We start from the raw sequence: 18,619 nt of genomic DNA on the forward strand, positions 1-18,619 counted from the left end.
GATTGTCCCATTCCCACTCAAGCTCCCCTTGTGTGTGGAAATAGAACAAGGCGTCATGTTTCCTTCTAGGGATCCCTACACTGTGCAGTTACAGTCATGGAATCCCTGTTCCTTTTGTTGCAGAGTTGTGACTCGCACTGTAGGGCTGATGGTCAAGTGAGTGATGCAGCCGGGAAGGGACAGAAAGAAAAAGTTCCTTCTTGATGGAGGGGCCTCCTGCAATGAGTGATGATGGTGTTATCTAGGGTCAGCGTACCCTCATCCCTCTAATGACCTTAGCTCTTCTGCAGCACTTCCTTTTTGACAGTCTTGGAGCCACCTTGCTTTGTGGGAGGTGATGGGCAGATGACAACTTACAGTGTTATTTGATGTAGCGCAGCTGAAATGTTATGGTTCTAGCACTGTGGAGGCAGATCCAGGGCTGGTGTCAACTGGCAGAACTCCTAACCTGAGTTCTAATCCTGACACTCACACTGGTGTCTTCTGAAATCACCTAACCTCTCTGCCTCAGTTTCCCCTTCTGAGAAAGGGAATAATAACACTCCTGTACCTCTCTGGGTGGATTGTGAATCTTATAAGTGCTGTGAAAATGAAACATGCCTGTTATTACTGTGACAGAGGGCCAGAATCAGATACATCCCTACCAGTTATAGTTATCTCAGTTTTACAGGGGGAAACTGAGGCAGAAAGGTGACTTGCTCAAGACCAAAATGAGAGTGTTTGGCCTGAACCTCAGTGGTTCCAGGGATGTGCTCAAACCTCTAGACCACACTGCTTTCTCAGCTGCGAAGGTCAAGCTGTTGATCTATATCATTCTCAGATACATGGACTGCCCTAATCTACACCCTCTGCAACCCCAATGAAATTCAAATCAGTGCTTAGAGCCCACTGAGATGGATGCCATAGGAAATCTGAGATAGGCTGCACACTGTGTGAATCAGGGCAGGACTGGGCCCCCGAATTCCAGACTCTCAGCCATAGCCTTTACCTACAAAACCATTCTCCTTTGGGCATCAGTTGCATGTTCAGGCCTTTTTTTTTAACTAAGAGCTTCAGCCAGGTAACTGCAGTCCTGGAGCATTAATATCCCAACTGCCCTTGAGTGGCAGGTCCACTGAATGACACTGCCCCCTGGGCCAGAGCCCCACCATTTGCAGACCAGATGGAGCATTTAAGGCCAGGGTCAGTGGGGGTCTCTGGAAATGTAAAGTACACAGGGAGGGGGCAGGACAAGGTGAGATTCTTAGAGCACCTCTAGACTCAGTTGGCCTTGCATCTCAGCTTTGCCCTTGGTTTCCATGTGCATCTCAGGCTCCTCCCTCTCCCAATGGGTCTCCAGAGAGGCACCCGGGAGAGAGAACTGCCCCCTAACCTCTCCCCATTGTGTTCCAGAGTGACTGTAGAAGATGTCGAACCAGAGTACTGGTGACACCAAGCCCCCATGTTTACCCCGGAATGGATTGGTGAAGATCCCCACCCAGCCCAATGGACTTGGCTCTGCCAGCATCACCAAAGGGACACCAGCAGTGAAAAACCGGCTGTGCCAGCCTTCTTCCGTGCCTGCTATCATCAGCCCAGCCTTACCCAATCACAGTGACCTTCCCATACCCAGTCTGGCATCACCACTGTCCTTGGCGACTCTGGCAGGGGTGCCGTCCCCTTCCAGCACCTCCATGGTGGGACTGAACTTGAGTGAGGCCTCCCTGAGAAATGAGCACCCCTCCCCAGAGAGGCTCCCTGGCTCCCCCACGGAAAGGCAGCTTGCTGTGGATGAAAAGATCCTCAACCGCTTGTTCTGGTACTTTTCAGCCTGTGAGAAATGTGTCCTGGCCCAGGTGTGTAAGGTGTGGAGGCGGGTCCTGTACCAGTCCAAGTTCTGGGTAGGCCTGACACCAGTGCTGCACACCAAAGAGCTCTACAACACTCTGCCCAGCGGTGAGAAGGAGTTTGTTAACCTCCAGGGCTTTGCTGTCCGGGGCTTTGACAGCTTTTGTCTGGTGGGGGTCTCAGACCTGGACATTTGTGAGTTCATTGACAACTACCCCCTGTCCAAGAAAGGGGTGAAGTCCATGAGCCTTAAGAGATCGACCATCACGGACGCAGGGCTCGAGGTAGGTCTCCTGCCCCCAGTCTGGCTACCGGGAACCACCGAGATGCGGCTGAGTGATGGAAGACTCCTGTTCACTGCAGTCCAGCTCCCGGGAGCAAGGCAGGGTTCTTCCTGATAGGATGTTTTCTAGAGTTCTCTCCAGTCTGGTCTGAAATGTCTCAAATGATGGTGCTCCCAGTGCTTCCTAGGAAGCCTTTTCCACAGCCCCATAGAACTCACTTCATTTGCCATTGCTGAATTCCATCCCATTATTCCTTGTGACCCTGAAACAATCCTACCTCTCTTTGGGGGTCTGAATTCCATCCAATCTCTCTCTGGTGAGCTAAGCATGGTATTTCTGGGTCAGTCGCACCACAGCTGGGCTGTTGTTATTACAGAAGTGGCACCTCAGGTACCAACTGTGAGCAGGGCCCCATTGTGGAAGGTGCTGTATAGATACTCCATCACTGCCCCAAAGAGCTCAGAATCTCAGGCAAGAGACAGGAAGGAAGTGTTGTTATGTCCATTTTATGTATGGGCAGCTGAGGCCCAGAGGGATTTTAAGTGAATTGTCCAAGATCACATAGGAAAGCTGTGGTGGAGCGAGGAATTGAATCCACCTGACCTAAGGTTTAGGCCAGTGCCTTACCCACAAGATCAGCCTAACACCACTCTGATTGCTGGTGTGATTCTCTGCCTACGCTGCCCGGACTCTCACTTGCCATAGTGCAGTGCAAGAGAAAACATGCTCCTTTAATTCTGTAGCCACAGTCCAGACAGAATGCTTTGTATCCAAATATATTGGCTACAAATTCCCATGATTCTTCCCTTCCCTAGGAGGCTGGGAGCTTGTTAAACAGATCTGTGTCAGCTAAAGAGATTGCTTCCTTTAGCCATTCCCATAGTTCCGCCTCACTATCTTCTCTCAGAGTTGGAATACTAGATTCGCTGCCCCCTACTGAGGTCTGGGATCCAGCTGAGAAAGCCTGCATGATATGATACAACATTCATCCCCAGGCAACTGAGTCAGCCTGAGTGGATCATTATGGACAGGGCACAGACTCATCACTCCTTAGTCTCCGCACTCAGCAGCACTTCTGCATTAAGGAGGTGAGCGAGGCCCCCATGCTGAGATCCCCTCATTCTCCCCAGGGGGCAGGACTCAACAGCCCTGGGACTCACTTCTGTTTTTTTGGCTTATCTTCCTAAAAGCTCATGCATCAGAGTTTTAGCCAGGCACCTGCAGGGGCCAGGAAGGATTTTTTTTCCCTTCCAATGTATGCTGAGGTGGGGAGTTGATCTTCTTCCTCTGAAGTATCATTGATGGCCACAGCTGGAGATGGGACACTAGCCAGAGTGGCAGGGCTCTGAGGTGGCACCAAGAATTCTTTCACTCAGGTGTGTGGCTGGCTGGTTCTTGTTCATGTGCTCAGGGTCTAGCTGATCACCCTGTGTGTGGTTGGGAAGGAATTTCCCACAGGTCAGACTGGCAGTGACCTTGGGAAGTGCTTGCCTTCCTCTGCAGCATGTGGGTGAAGGTCACTTTGCAGGATTATCTGGATGCATCTCACTTAATCATTTTTCTGCCATTCCATTTGCCTTGTGCATTGGTACACCTCAGTCCCCACTTTTCTCTGCCTGTGACACATAATCCTTTAGTCTCCCATGAGCTGTAATCCTTTGGGCTGAGTTCAGTTGTTGGATTTAGTGTGCAGGTGCTGGGTGATGTCAGCGGACTTATGGACAGGAGGTCAGATTGTCACAAGATGGTCTGGTGGTCCCTTCTGGCCTTAAACTCTATGACTCCCCATCTTCTCCTCCACTTCCTTGCTGCATTCCAAGTGAAATCTGTCCCCGGGCACAAACCTTTGACAGCGCAGAGTAAAGACCCTTTACTCCATTGCCCTTTAAAACAATCTGGCCATAATAATATTGCTACCTAGCTTTTCTGCAGGACTTTTCATCCACATATCCCACAGCATTGTACAAAGGAGGCAAGTATTATTCTCCCCATTTTATACATGGGGAAACTGAGACACAGAAAGGTTAAGTGACTTGCCCAGGGGTCATCCAACTGAACTGGGAATAGAGCCCAGGTCTCCAGAGTCTTGGCCCAATACCTGCACCGCTGGACAAAATTCTCAATGCCCCCAGGATTGTTGTGTCTTTTGCTCTTTACACAACAAGAATAATATAAAGCAATCACAGACACACAGTTAGGTTCCAAATAACCATACACAAGCATGCCGGGCCTAGCTATGTCCATCCTGCTGCTCTGGCTGGTTTCTGGTGGCATCTAAAATGGAGAGCATGGTGAGCACCACAAGAAGGGATAGGGATACTATCATCTTTCTATACACTGCTGTTACACACACAGGAAAGGTGTAGTTACATTTTCAAGGCTAACCTTAACTCAACCCCATTTTCCCCTGCCCTTCCAGCCAGGAGACTCCTCATCAATGCTCCATAAGCAGAAAGTCCACCCTGCTGTGTGTATCCATTCCAGCAGAGCCCTCCGTAGATGTGTGCTGGTAAAGCCCATTCCCAGTCTTCCAGCCTTCATCAGCTACAGGGCAGGGAATCTCTTCCACCCATCAGGAGGGTGTCAGGGTGGATTACAAGATGGTAAACCTTGGGATATGAGTGCCATGCTGGAAAGAGTCCCCCAGATTTGTAAGCTGGTGCCCCCTAGTGCCAGAGTGGCTGCTGCCAGAGCAGTGTGCAGGACCCAGGCAGAGGAAGGGGAGATCCTTTGGCTGCATCCTGGCTCCCTAAGCCTGCATCATGTGACTTGGTGACTAACCCAAAGGGAGGGGATACAGGATGACATTAAAATGACATCTTGCTGGAGGTCCCAAGAAGGCCTTCCCCCTTCCTCCATCCCTCCCTCAAGCACATGGGATTGACTGCAGAGCAGAGATGGTAGGCAAGGTGAGGCAGGGTGTGACCACTGGGATACATGGGAAGGTCAAGGTGTGACAAGGCTTCACATCTGGGCTGTAGCAGGAGGGCAGGCTGGAGAAAGGTGATGCTCTAGCCTGAGTGGTGGATGGATAGTTTGCTGGTTAGAATTTAGTGTCTGGATGGGGATGGTGGTGAGCTACAGCCAACAGGGGAAGTGTGAATGAAGAGGACTGTGACGTCTAGGTGGTATGTGGGTGGGGACCCAGGAGCAGAGTTAATGTTATGTTGGAGGCTCAGGTGTGTACATCAAGCATTTGTGTTTTACGTGTTGTTTTGAAGGCAATATATTCCTGACAGTGTCTCTGCCTTAACAGAGAGCTTTAGTCTGGGGCAGTGGTTCTCAACTTATTACACATTGTGGGCCACTTATGTGGGTCACAAAGTGTTACCTCCTAGGCCACAGAGGCTGGGAGGCAAGGCAGCGGCAGCCCGGACCCCAACCCCGGACCCCTGCCACTCAGGGCTGGCTGGCTGGCTGCCTGCCCTGGACCCCCGCTGCTTGGCTGCCCCAGATCCCAGAGGTTGCAGGGCCAGGCAGCTGCCCTGGATCCCACGGGGTGGGCCGGCAGCCCCAGACCCCCCCCACACACACACACGGGGTGGGCCGGCTGCCCTGACTCCGGACCCCTGCCACATGGGGTGCACTGGACCCCTGCCCTGGATGCCCACTACGCAACTGCCCCAGACTGGGGCCGGGCAGCTGCCCTGGAGCTCACAGGGCTGGGCAGCTGCACCAGACCACGGACCCTCAAACATGTGGGACCCAGCAGCCTCGGACCCTCAACCCTGCAGGGCCGGCCAGCTGCCCTGACCCCAGACCTCCACCATGTGGCTGTCCTGGACCCCAGAGCTTGCGGGGCTGGGTGGCTGCCCCATACCTCAGGCCCCTAACCCCACAGGGCCAGCTGGCAGCCCCAACCCCACCGGGTGGCAGGGCAGCCCGAACCGCCCCCCATGCCTGCCAGCAAGGAATCTGGCAGACCCAGGAAATGTGGACCAGACTTTAGCACACAGCTGGTCTGGGCCGCAGCTATGTGCTAATTGGGCCGCATGTGGCCCGCAGGGTCAGAACCGCTGGTCTGGGGATTTTCTTAGCTGTTGTTAAATGGGGAGAGAGTATGCTGGTAATGCTCACATGCTCACAGATATTTTTCAGCTGCAGTGACCTCTGTGACAATGTCTACACTATGGAGACAATAGTGGCTTAGTTATGTCACTGTAGCTATGCCAGTATAACCCGGTAATGTGGACATGGCCACAGAGCTCACTGTCGCTGAGAGACATCTGTGAGCATGTGAGCATTACCAACATACTCTCTCACTTTAACAAGCTTCTGTTGAGATGGAGGGGGATTTTTCTTTGCTGTAGAAACACCATTTCACCGAGCAACACTAGCTAGGTCAACAGACGCATTCTTCTATTGACCTAGAGTGGCTGTGTGTACACCAGGGGTTAGGTCCGTGTAGCTACAGCACTGAAAGGCACTGATTTTTCATACCCTGGAGGGCCATAGTTATATTGTCCTACATTTTAAGTGGAGACCAGGGTTTTTTTGTCAGCTGCACTCATGGAAATTGAAAGTTCCACGTGCTGTTCTGGGTGCTTAGAACACCCACTGTGCCTCACGTGCAGTCCTTACAGGACTCAGGCATGCCTCTGGTGTAAGACAGCCTGGGTTAGAGTGCCCCAAGAGGTTATAAACTTCACTGGTATAGTTGCCTGAGCTTGTATGCACCATGAGCCCCACGACACAGGTCTTCCTAAAGTTAGGTGTTACAAACTCCACCAGGATGTGCTGAGGGGGCGTATCACTTTCCAGCAGAGCTTAGGTCTCAAGGATCTCACAGGGGGCAGAACCCAGGACTGCTGGCAGGGTCCTCTGTTAATCTGTTGTGCCTAATGTCTCCAGCAGAGCAGAGGCTCTGAGAGAGGGTAGCCCCCTGAGTCCTGGGGGAAGTGTTTGCATTGGTTCAGTGGGGCTCATTTTCACTAGGTTTCACTGTATGTCTAAGACCATATGAGCCATATTAATGGAAGAGGATACATAACAGGACAGGCCTGGCTCCATGGCCAAACAACAGGTGACACAGGAAAAGAAAAAGCAGGAATTGAGCATGGAAGGGTGGCGGGAGGGAAGAAGGTGGGCTGGAGACTAACCAAGGAGAGGCTAGGATCTTCACATCTTTATGTTGCAGCATATAACTGAGATTCAGAGGCCGCTCAGGAGAAATATCATACTTGAGGCCTTCAGCCAGTCACCTGCAGGGCTCAGGAAGGATTTGTAGCTTGATGAACAATTGGCCAGGTGTGTTCTGGGTTTTGGGGTGCGGTTTTTTGTGTGTGTGCTTTCCTCTGAAGCAGCAGGGATTGGCCACAGCCGGGGATGGGACAGCCACATGGATTGGAAGAGTGCTCTGAGGCGGTACAAAAACTTATCTCTCTTAGATGCTGGCTGGTGTATCTCACTCTCATTCTCAGGGTCCATCTGATCTCCAGGTCGGGGTCAGGAAGGAATTTTCCCCCAGGTCAGATTGGCAGGGACCTTGGGGGTTTTCACCTTCCTCTGTAGCGTGGGGCATGTGTTGCTTTCTAGGATCATCCAGGCATGTCACACCTAAACAATTCCCTACCATTACTGGGGCCTTGAGCACTGGTGCACCCGTGGCACACAGTAGTTTAGTCTCCTGAGAACTGAAAAGCTTTAGTCTAACCCCAGTTATTGTGCTCAACACATGGGTAGAATGTAGTGACCTGTGAAGTACAGGAGGTCAGACTAGATGATGTAATGGTCCTTCTGGCCTTAAACTCCATGAATCTATGAAGTGTGGCAGAGGGATTGCCCAGTGCCCATGGGCTTGACAGCATGTCTCTTGGCAGGTGATGCTGGAGCAGATGCAGGGTGTGGTGCGCCTGGAGCTCTCTGGCTGCAATGACTTCACAGAAGCCGGCCTGTGGTCGAGCCTGAATGCTCGCATCACCTCCTTAAGCATCAGCGACTGCATCAATGTGGCTGATGATGCCATTGCCGCCATCTCCCAGCTGCTTCCCAACCTGACTGAGCTCAACCTGCAGGCCTACCACGTGACGGACACAGCCTTAGCCTACTTCACTGCCAAGCAGGGCTATACCACCCACACCCTGCGCCTCAGCTCCTGCTGGGAGATCACCAACCATGGGGTGGTCAACATGGTGCACAGCCTGCCCAACCTGACCGTGCTGAGCCTCTCTGGCTGCTCCAAGGTGACTGATGATGGGGTGGAGCTCGTGGCTGAGAACCTGCGGAAGCTGAGGAGCTTGGATCTCTCATGGTGCCCTCGGATCACTGACATGGCCCTGGAGTATATCGCCTGTGACCTGCATAAACTGGAGGAGCTCGTTCTTGACAGGTAGGTGGGTAGCTTTGATAACCCCTACTGTGTCGAGCTGAGACAGGAACAGCTGGGAGCACAACTAGCATTGCTCACCATTCCCTACAGAGCTTGCTGCTGGGAAAGGCTGGGATTAGAATAGCTGTCAGCTCCCCTATAGAGGGAGAAATGAGGACAATACAGCTCAAGATCCTGCTCCATTCCCTACAGCACCTCCTGATGGGAGAGGCTGGGGCTGGAGTAGCAGCAAGCTGCCTCTCATCACTGCTGAGAAGCAAGAATTGTGATGTTCTCCTCTGGTGTTATCTGGACCGGTGATCTGCTAGGTCACTCCAATCCTTGACTCTGGGAGTCAGCCTTACCCTGGTCTGCTGTGAGAACCCCCACTCCTGGGGTGTTCACGCACAGCCTCTGGCATGTAAGCTGCTCCTTGGATTGTGCAACTGAATAACACTAGCCAATATCTCTGGTCCCAGACACAACCCTAGGAACCTCTGACTTGCAGTGTCCAGTTATGCCCGCTGGATGCTACAAATTTATATGAGTTTGTCAATTTAACAAAGAAATTGATATGTACCCGACTTGTTATCCCAAGGGGAGTCTGACACGCTTCAAACTAAACGCACTGCTTCAGGTAGAATAAACAAAAAGATTAATTAACTACAAAGATAGATTTTAAGTGATTATAAGTCAAAGCATAACAAGTCATATTTGGTCAAATGAAATAAAAGCAAAATGCATTTTAAGCTGATCTTAACACTTTCAGTGCCCTTACAAACTTAGATGCTTCTCACCACAGGCCTTCAACTAGGCTCTCCCCTTTGATCAGCACTTCAGTCGCTTGGCGGGTGGTGTCTGTAGATGTAGGTGGAAGAGAGAGGAAGAGCATGGCATACGTCTTTCCTTTTTATCATGTCCTTTCTTCCCTCTTGGCTTTGCCCCCAACTTCACAGTCAGGTGAGCATTACCTCATCGTAGTCCCAAAATGACCAAAGGAAGGAGCGTGACTCACTCGAGAGTCCAACAGATCCTTTGTTGCTGTCTAGGCCAGTGTCCTTTGTTCCTGGGAGGCTGGGCTGGGTTTGTCCCATACATGCCCCGATGAGGTGTGAACTGCCCCTCTGCTTCTGAAGAGTTTTTGCCTGGGCTTGCTTTGAGCCATGAGGACACATTTTCAGCCTCATAACTATGTACATGAAATTACAACCTATAACATTACTATAACAGTGCTCAGTACATCATGAGCCTTCCGAAGACAGCTGACATGACAAACTTTGCATTAGATACCACACAATCATATTATAAGGATGAACATGGAGGTTCTGGGTGTTCCCCCGAGGTACAGAACATCACACCTCCCCCCTTAGAATCATAGAATCTCAGGGTTGGAAGGGATCTCAGGAGGTCATCTAGTCCAACCCCCCCCCATTCAAAGCAGGACCGATCCCCAATTTTTGCTCCAGATTCCTAAATGGCCCCCTCAAGGATTGAACTCACAACTGTGGGTTTAGCAGGCCAATGCTCAAACCACTGAACTATCCCTCCCCCTTAGTTTACTGCCAGAGGTTTAGTCACTGACTATTTCAAAGTTTGTGTTATAGTTCTTTTGGCATCCAGCCATTAAGGCCATGAGGCGGTGTGCCTCAGTTTCCCCATTCAGACACAGCAAACCAGGTTTTTTATGGTTTCTCTGCTGTGATCAGCTTTAAACCTGTTTACAGATATTAATTGAAAAGTAGCATTAACATAAGATTTAACATCAGTAACAAAATTCTTATCCCAAAACTTAACATTAATACCAACATTTTTATCACAGATGGTATTTACAAGTATCTTTATGACACCACGCCCTCTGTTCAGATAGTGTAGTTTGAGGGTAGTTTATTCATTACCCATGGTGTCCTTTGACTCTCTCCCATGTAATCAGTCACTGGCTTTTCCTTCCCTCCAGTGTTCCCATCTTTGTGGGCTCTTAATTTAATCATTTTTTCTGGAATTTTGGTGCCTCAGGGTCTGGCAAGATAGGTGTTCAGGGGGATCCTGCACATTGGCTGGCCCTTTGTGGAGCAGTCTCCCAACCCCAGGACTGTACATATGCAGAAAATCCAGTTTCCCTTTGGGGGTTACCCTGTGTTTCCCCTTCCCAGCACTGACTCCTTCCCTGACCCCTTTTCCTAGAGGACTATGATCTGTGCTCTGTGGGCAAGGTGTGTTTACTCTTTGATCAGATGCACCTTTTCCCAGCAGCTTTCCCATAACTGTTCTCTGTGTCTCACCAGCCTGGAAGAAAACACCCCCCTCTCTGCCGGTTGGGTCATTTGTATTCTGGCAAACTACCACCCTGGCAATTTCCTGGTCCCAACTCCTCTGCTGTCACAGGCATTGGAGCTGCATCTTGATTTAAAGAGACACAGTTACTTTCCAAAAAATTATCAGAAATAGCATCCTGAAAAATAGGGACCTGGATTGGGGTACCCTCCAGCATCCCTTTCCCTGTCCCTGAGAAGTCAGCTGTGTGACTGCTCCCCTCCAGGAGGTCAGTTACACCGTTCCTTCTCAAAACCTGAGTCACAGGCTGAGTGCCTGGGTGCACAGATGCTGATTCAGCCATCCTCCTAGTGTCCTGGGCATCCTGTCCCAAGTGACCAGTGAGGAGACATTCCTGTACCCCCACTATTCCTTCCCCAGTTTCCCCCTCTGGGCCCCCTCCTAAGACACATTTCTCTGTGCTCCCTAGGAAGGGCTCTATCTCTTGTTCATCTGCAAAACTTTGCCAGCTAACAACTGGGACAGTTTCCTTAATCACTGACAACACCTCTCCTGCCCCTGCGCCTGAGGGCATGTTGCCTTCTGCTGGAAAGGAGCTAGTCTCAGCCCCTCCCATACTCGGAAGCACCCCACTTCCCTGTGTTACAGAATCACAGGAATCCTCACCCACCTCAGTGGTTTCTGAGATGCCCTGCCCCTTCTCTGGGCTCTCCTCTGGGACACATTCCTCTAAGCTCCCTAGAGCTGATTTTGCCTCTGATTCAGCTGTGACCTGCTGGCATTACAACCTGGACAGTTCTCTCCCTGGCAGGCATTACACTCCCATCCCTTCCTGATGTGGTGTTGCCTCCAGCTGCAATGCAGGAGTTGGTCTCAACCACTGTCCCACCTGGAAGCATGTGGCTTCTCCCTGCTGCAGAAGAATCAAGGAGACTCTCTCCCATTCTCTCAGCAATTCCTGAGACCTTACCCTTTCCCTCAGGGGTCCCAGCATAAAGCTCCCTCCTGCTGCAGGCAAATACTTTAACCTGAGCTACATGGAAAAAATCATTACCAAGGAGCAGGTCAAACAGGAGGCGTTCTATTACCCTCACAGTCAAAACACTTTCCAAACCTTCCCACACCACATGGATTTTAGCTAGTGGTATGAGGAATCTGCTTTCGCCCATCCCCACAATCTCTGCCAGTTGGCCAGATAGCATACTGGCCTCTAGACCACACTCTGCTTAACCAGCGAGATCTGGGCCCCCGTATCCTTCTGCCCCAAGTACTCCCTGCCATTAATTTCGACAACCTTAACATGCTCAAGGTCTGGTTCTGCAGAAGCTAATCTCACAAAACCAACATGATAGGTTTCAATAGCTTTTGGGGGGGGGGGGGGTTCTGTGTTGAGGACAGCTTTCACTCATTTTCCTGCTGTCCTGTTCTTAGTTTCCTTTCCTAAAATAAGCAACAGAAAATAACAAAACTGTGACCTCCTCCTGACTGTTCTTAGCCACTGCACTTCAGACTCACTTAAAGTGTGAACTCCACTTGGAGTAACAAGCTGCACGTACACCCTGCTCGCTGCACCACTCTGACATTTCCCTCTGGTGTTGTCTGGACCAGTGATCTGCTAGGTAACTCCAATCCTCGACTCTGGGAGCCAGCCTTACCCTGCTCTGCTGTGAGAACCCCCTCTCCTGGGCTGTTCACGCACAACCTCTGGCATGTAAGCTGCTCTTTGGATTGTGCAACCGAATGACACTAGTCAATATCTCCGGTCCCAGACACAACCCTAGGAACCTCCATCTTGCAGTGTCCAATTATGCCCACTGGATGCTACAAGCTTATATGAGTTCATTAATTTAACAAAGAAATTGATATGTACCAGGCTGTTATTCCAAGGGGAGTCTCTGACATGCTTCAAACCAAATGCACTGCTTCAGGTAGAATAAACAGATTTACTAACTACAAAGATTGATTTATAATCACTTAAAATCTAAGTATAACAAGTCGTATTTGGTCAAATGAAATAAAAGCAAAATGCATTCTAAGCTGATCTTAACACTTTCAGTGCCCTTACAAACTTAGATGCTTGTCACCACAAGCTGGCTGGTTGCTCTTCAGCCAGGCTCCCCACTTGGATCAGCCCTTCGGTCGCTTGGTGTGGTGTCTGTAGATGTAGGTGGAAGAGAAGGAGCATGGCAAACATCTCTCCCTTTTATCATGTCCTTTCGTCCCTCTTGGCTTTGTCGTCCCCCACCTCATAGTCAAGTGAGCATTACCTCATTGTAGTCCCAAAATCACCAAAGGAAAGGGGGTAACTCACTCAAGAGTCCAACAGATCCTTTGTTGTTGCCTAGGCCAGTGTCCTTTGTTCCTGGGAGGCTGGGCTGGGTTTGTCCCATACATGCCCCGATGAGGTGTGAACTGCCCCTCTGCTCATGGAGAGTTTTTGCCTGGGCTTGCTTTAAGCCATGAGGACACATTTTCAGCCTTATAACTATATACGTGAGATTATAACCTACAACATTACTGTAACAATGCTCAGTACATCATGAGCCTTCTGATGACACCCAACATGACAAACTTTGCATTAGATATCACACAATCATATTATAAAGATGAACATGTGGGTGCTGGGTGTTCCCCTGAGGTACAGAACGTCACACAGTTGTGGTCAGAAATGCTACTGTGCTCCCTTCCCACCGTGAGCAGGGCACTATGAAATTCATGACTGTGAAAAATGCATCACAGACTGTGAAAACTGGTTTCCCCCCATGAAATCTGGTGTGCCTTTACCCCAGTGGTTCTCAAACTTTTGTACTGGTGACTCCTTTCACATAGGAAGCCTTTGAGTGCAACCCCTCCCCTTATAAATTAAAACTACTTTTTTATACATTTAACATCATTATAAATGCTGGAGGCAAAGCGGGATTTGGGGTGGAGGCTGACAACTTGCGAATCCCCCATGTAATCTCGCGACCCACTGAGAGGTCCCGACCCGCAATTTGAGAACCCCTGCTTAACCCTATACTATACAGATTTCACAGGGGAGACCAGCATTTCTCTAATTGGGGGTCCTTGCCACCCTTACTTCTATGCTGCCTTCAGAGCTGTGCGGCTGGAAAGTGGTGGCTATTGGCCAGACACCCAGCTCTGAAGGCAGTGCCACTACCAGCAGCAGCACAAAAGTCAGGGTGGCAGAACCATACCAGGCCACTCTTACTTCTGTGCTGCTGCTGGCGGCGGCTCTGCCTTCAGAGCTGGGCTCCCGGCCAGCAGCCGCCGCTCTCCAGCCGCCCAGCTCTGAAGGCAGCACCTCCAGCAGCAGCGCAGAAGGGTAGCAGTACTCCTACTCCCTACAACAACCTTGTGACACCCCCCCCACACACACACACACAACTCCTTTTTGGGTCAGGACCCCTACAATTACAACACCATGAAATTTCAGATTTAAATAGCTGAAATAATGAAATTTACAATTTTTAAAATCCTATGACTGTGAAATTGACCAAAGTGGACCATGAATTTGGTAGGGCCCTAACCATAAGGAAATGTCACTGGTGTGTTTCAGTTATGGATAACCCTCAGTCCCCACCAGAGGGTGAGGGTGGCACATGGAAAAGCATTTGGAAAGTTGTGAACTAAAACTGGCATTAAGACTCCAAACATGGTTTCTTCTCACAATGTAACATTTCCTCCTGGGCAATGTATGAAATGGAGAGAAATGGCAAAGAGAGAAGGGTGGGGAAAAGAGCGAGAAGGGAAGGTGAGGTATTATACCTTCCAGCCTTTGGGGGAAGATACATCCTGCTTCTGGCCCTGAGGTTGGAGGTGGGCCTGAATCAAATTCCCAGATCCAAGCTCTTGCTCTCCTTCCCCCAAATTTTGGGAAATCTGGATCAGAACTCTGCTCTTCAGGATCATTTCCACACCCTCTAGAATTCAGTTCAGAGGGATCCCACCCCACCCATAGACTCATAGACTCATAGATATTAAGGTCATAAGGGATCATTATGATCATCTAGTCTGACATCCTGCACAATGCAGGCCACAGAATCTCACCCACCCACTCCTGCAATAAACCTCTCACCTATGTCTGAGCTATTGAAGTCCTCAAATCATGGTTTAAAGACTTCAAGATGCAGAGAATCCTCCTGCAAGTGACCCGTGCCCCATGCTACAGAGGAAGGAAAAAAAACCCAGGGCCTCTTCTAATCTGCCCTGGAGGAAAATTCCTTCCCGACCCCAAATATGACGATCAGCTGAATCCCGAGTATGTGGGCAAGATTCACCAACCAGATACCTAGGAAAGAATTCTCTGTAGTAACTCAGATCCCACCCCATCTAACATCCCATCACAAGCCATTGGGCCTATTTACCATGAATAGTTAAAAGATCAATTAATTGCCAAAATCATGTTATCCCATCATACCATCTCCTCCATAAACTTATCGAGTCTAATCTTGAAGCCAGATAGGTCTTTTGCCCCCACTGCTTCCCTTGGAAGGCTATTCCAGAACTTTACTCCTCTGAGGGTTAGAAACCTTAGTCTAATTTCCAGTCTAAACTTCCCGATGGCCAGTTTATATTCATTTGTTCTTGTGTGCACATTGGTACTGAGCCTAAATAATTCCTCTCCCTCTCCGGTATTTATCGCTCTGATAAAAAGAAAAGGAGTACTTGTGGCACCTTAGAGACTAACCAATTTATTTAAGCATAAGCTTTCGTGAGCTACAGCACACTTCATTGGATGCATACTGTGGAAAGTGTAGAAGATCTTTTTATATACACACAAAGCATGAAAAAATACCTCCTCCCACCCCACTCTCCTGCTGGTAATAGCTTATCTAAAGTGATCACTCTCCTTACAATGTGTATGATAATCAAGTTGGGCCATTTTCAGCACAAATCCAGGTTTTCTCACCCCCCCCACACACACACAAACCCACTCTCCTGCTGGTAATAGCTTATCTAAAGTATTTATAGAGAGCAATCATATCTCCCCTCAACCTTATTTTGGTTAGGCTAAACAAGCCAAGCTCCTTGAGCCTCCTTTCATAAGACAGGTTTTCCATTCCTCGGATCATCCTAGTAGCCCTTCTCTGTACCTGTTCAAGTTTGAATTCATCCTTCTTAAACATGGGAGACCAGAACTGCACACAATATTCCAGATGAGGTCTCACCAGTGCCTTGTATAACGGTACTAAAACCTCCTTATCTCTACTGGAAATACCTCGCCTGATGCATCCCAAGACTGCATTAGCTTTTTTCACGGCCATATCACATTGACAGCTCATAGTCATCCTGTGGTCAACCAATACTCCAAGGTCCTTCTCCTCCTCCATTACTTCTAATTGATGCGTCCCCAGCTTATAAATAAAATTCTTGTTATTAATCCCTAAATGCATGACCTTACACTTCTCACTATTAAATTTCATCCTATTACTATTACTCCAGTTTACAAGGTCATCTAGATCTTCCTGTATGATATCCCAGTCCTTCTCTAAATTGGCAGTATCTCCCAGCTTTGTATCATCCACAAACTTTATTAGCATACTCCCACTTTTTGTGCCAAGGTCAGTAATAAAAAGATTAAATAAAATTGGTCCCAAAACCGATCCCTGAGGAACTCCACTGGTAACCTCCCTCCAGTCTGACAGTTCACCTTTCAGTATGACCCGCTGTAGTCTCCCTTTTAACCAATTCCTTATTCACCTTTCAATTTTCATATTGATCCCCATCTTTTCCAAGTGTGAAGGCTCAACCCTCACTTCTCTGAACCTCCTCTGGAGCCAGCAGACCTGGACCTGGAAACTCAAAAAGAGCACAGCTATCTTCACTAGCTATCTTGCTCTGAGGCCAGAAGTATCTAAAGAGCCTTCCTCATGGAGTTCTTGTGCATTAGTTCATGCCAATGCAAAGAGCATGATGAAAAAGTGGTGGGATGAGGAGGGGGAATGAACCAAACTTGTTGAACCTCCTGGGTTTGTTTGGAGTCGTGCGGTTGCATGGTTTGCATCTGCTCTGCACCCACTAGCCCACCTCTGCTAAACAGATTGCGCATGATGCTGAGAGCACTATGCGGTGCCTTGCATAATGTTGTCAATCCCATTGATCCTTGGAGCTCCGGGGCCAGATCCACAGCTGCTGTAAGCTATCAGAACACTGTTCAGTGGAGCCTTGTTGATTTACAACAGCTGAGGATCTGGACTTGAGGTTGCTAAGGTGAAGGATGGGAGCAAGTTTATATGTGCTGGACAGTCTCCTTCCTCCCTCCCTGCTCTTCCGTTCTCACTTTTATGTCATGTCAGAAGCCTTCAGCAGGCAGCTTGCTGCATGCTCCTTTCCCACCACACCTATCCTGCCAGCCTCTTCTTCCACATGCAACATCTTCCATGCTCCCTACCTCTCACAGTCTCTGCTCTCTGAGCCACCCATCCCCTGCTGCTTTCTTGTGTAACATAGGGGAAAAGGGCGCAGGCCTCTGAGGCAGGAAGGAGGTCCCTGCCGGGGAGTGAAAGCAGGATGGTTTAGGATTGGCCCCATTCTGGAGGCCCAACCTGACCTGATTCCTCCTCCCACTAGCCACAGGACTCCCTTGTACGGGGATGCTTCCTGGAGACTTCTTCCTTAAGCCAGGAAATGGGCCAGTCCTGATGGTATAAAGCACCCAGTGCCAGTATCTCAAAGAAAGAAAGGATCTCCTATTGAATGGAGGGCTCATCTCCAAAGGGAGATGCAGGTGACAATGGGCAGAGAAGAGTGTGTTGACCAGTAAGTATAGTGGAAGAAAATTCAAGTAAAGAATGCCAGACTATCATAGGGTGTGGCTACTCCAAAATGCCCCCAGCTATTGAATGTGGCACTGCCCGCACTCCCTGCCTCAGTTTCCTTCTCCCAAGATAGGTCTCCTCACCTCTCCATGCACTGGTCTGTTTTGGGGATATGCCTTAGCTCTCTGGCCAAGTCCCAGACAAACTTATTCCCTCCCCAGAGAGCAAAAGTCTAAATGTAAAAGTCCCAACAAACAAAAGGTTCTTCTGGGCACTGGGGCTTCTCTTCAACCCGCCCTCTGAGTTACGTTTGTGAGTCTTTCTGGCTCTGGGAGAGAGCACTAGGCACATAGGCTGGTTCCCTTGAAGTACCATTCTCAGACCCTGGCTCAAGGGGACCCCTGTTTACTCCCTGTGGTTTCAGGTCCCAAACTGATCTCTCTCAGTCCTTTTATAAGGCCCAGGTGTCCCGTAAACTACTATCTGACCCTTCATAGGTCCCGCCCACTCAAACTGAGAAGCAGCTAACTAATAGTGGGTCCCATCTCTCCTTAAAGGCACCAGTCATCCTGCAACAACAAGCACCTGCTGTGGTTGCCTGGTCTGACCTGATTTGGGTCATAGAGTCTCTCCAACAGCCTCTCTAATCCAGATCCTCAGTTGGCATAAACTGGCATAGCACCAGTGAAGTCAGAGGGCTACACTCTCTTATACTTCCTGGGGATCTGGCCCTCCCTCTACAGTCATGGCTGTTCTTCCTGTTCTGTGTCTCACAGTGTGTGTGCCCTCAAGTGCCAGTGGATATGTCACCATAGAATCCTGCTTTTCCCCAGCATTGGAGAAGTAGAATTCAGGTAGTTCCTTATGTGGAGACCATAGAGAGCCAACCAGTACTGAGGTTGCTATTGACTAGTGGTGTTTTTTTTTTTTTTTGTGAGCCTAGTGCTGATTAGAGAGCCCTGGGAATGAATTCTCTGTTTCCCCACAGATTGGGGAGGGCGTGGGCATCATCAGTGCAACCTTCCCTGGACACTGCCTGGTCACTGCTCTGTAGACATTGTGGCACTCTGTACCTCGGGGGAACACTCTGCATCCCCATGTTCATCCTTATAATATGATTGTGTGGTATCCAGTGCAAAGTTTGTGATGTCGGGTGTCTTCGGAAGGCT

At 49.5% G+C, this 18,619-nt stretch overlaps 1 protein-coding gene across 3 annotated transcripts in view; it reads left to right on the forward strand.

The window, feature by feature from the left end:
- Nucleotides 1-18,619, forward strand: part of FBXL16 (F-box and leucine rich repeat protein 16) — a 104,368-nt gene that overhangs the window by 50,482 nt on the left and 35,267 nt on the right. For all 3 annotated transcript variants that reach the window (XM_073363061.1, XM_073363062.1, XM_073363060.1), the window contains exons 2-3: nt 1,393-2,111; nt 7,931-8,439. In XM_073363061.1, coding sequence (XP_073219162.1) covers nt 1,407-2,111; nt 7,931-8,439 — 1,214 coding nt within the window. In that variant the 5' untranslated portion in view covers nt 1,393-1,406. The remainder of the gene's footprint in view (nt 1-1,392; nt 2,112-7,930; nt 8,440-18,619) is intronic.

This window comes from Lepidochelys kempii, chromosome 10 (assembly GCF_965140265.1).
Source record: "Lepidochelys kempii isolate rLepKem1 chromosome 10, rLepKem1.hap2, whole genome shotgun sequence".
NCBI classification, from domain to species: domain Eukaryota; kingdom Metazoa; phylum Chordata; order Testudines; family Cheloniidae; genus Lepidochelys; species Lepidochelys kempii.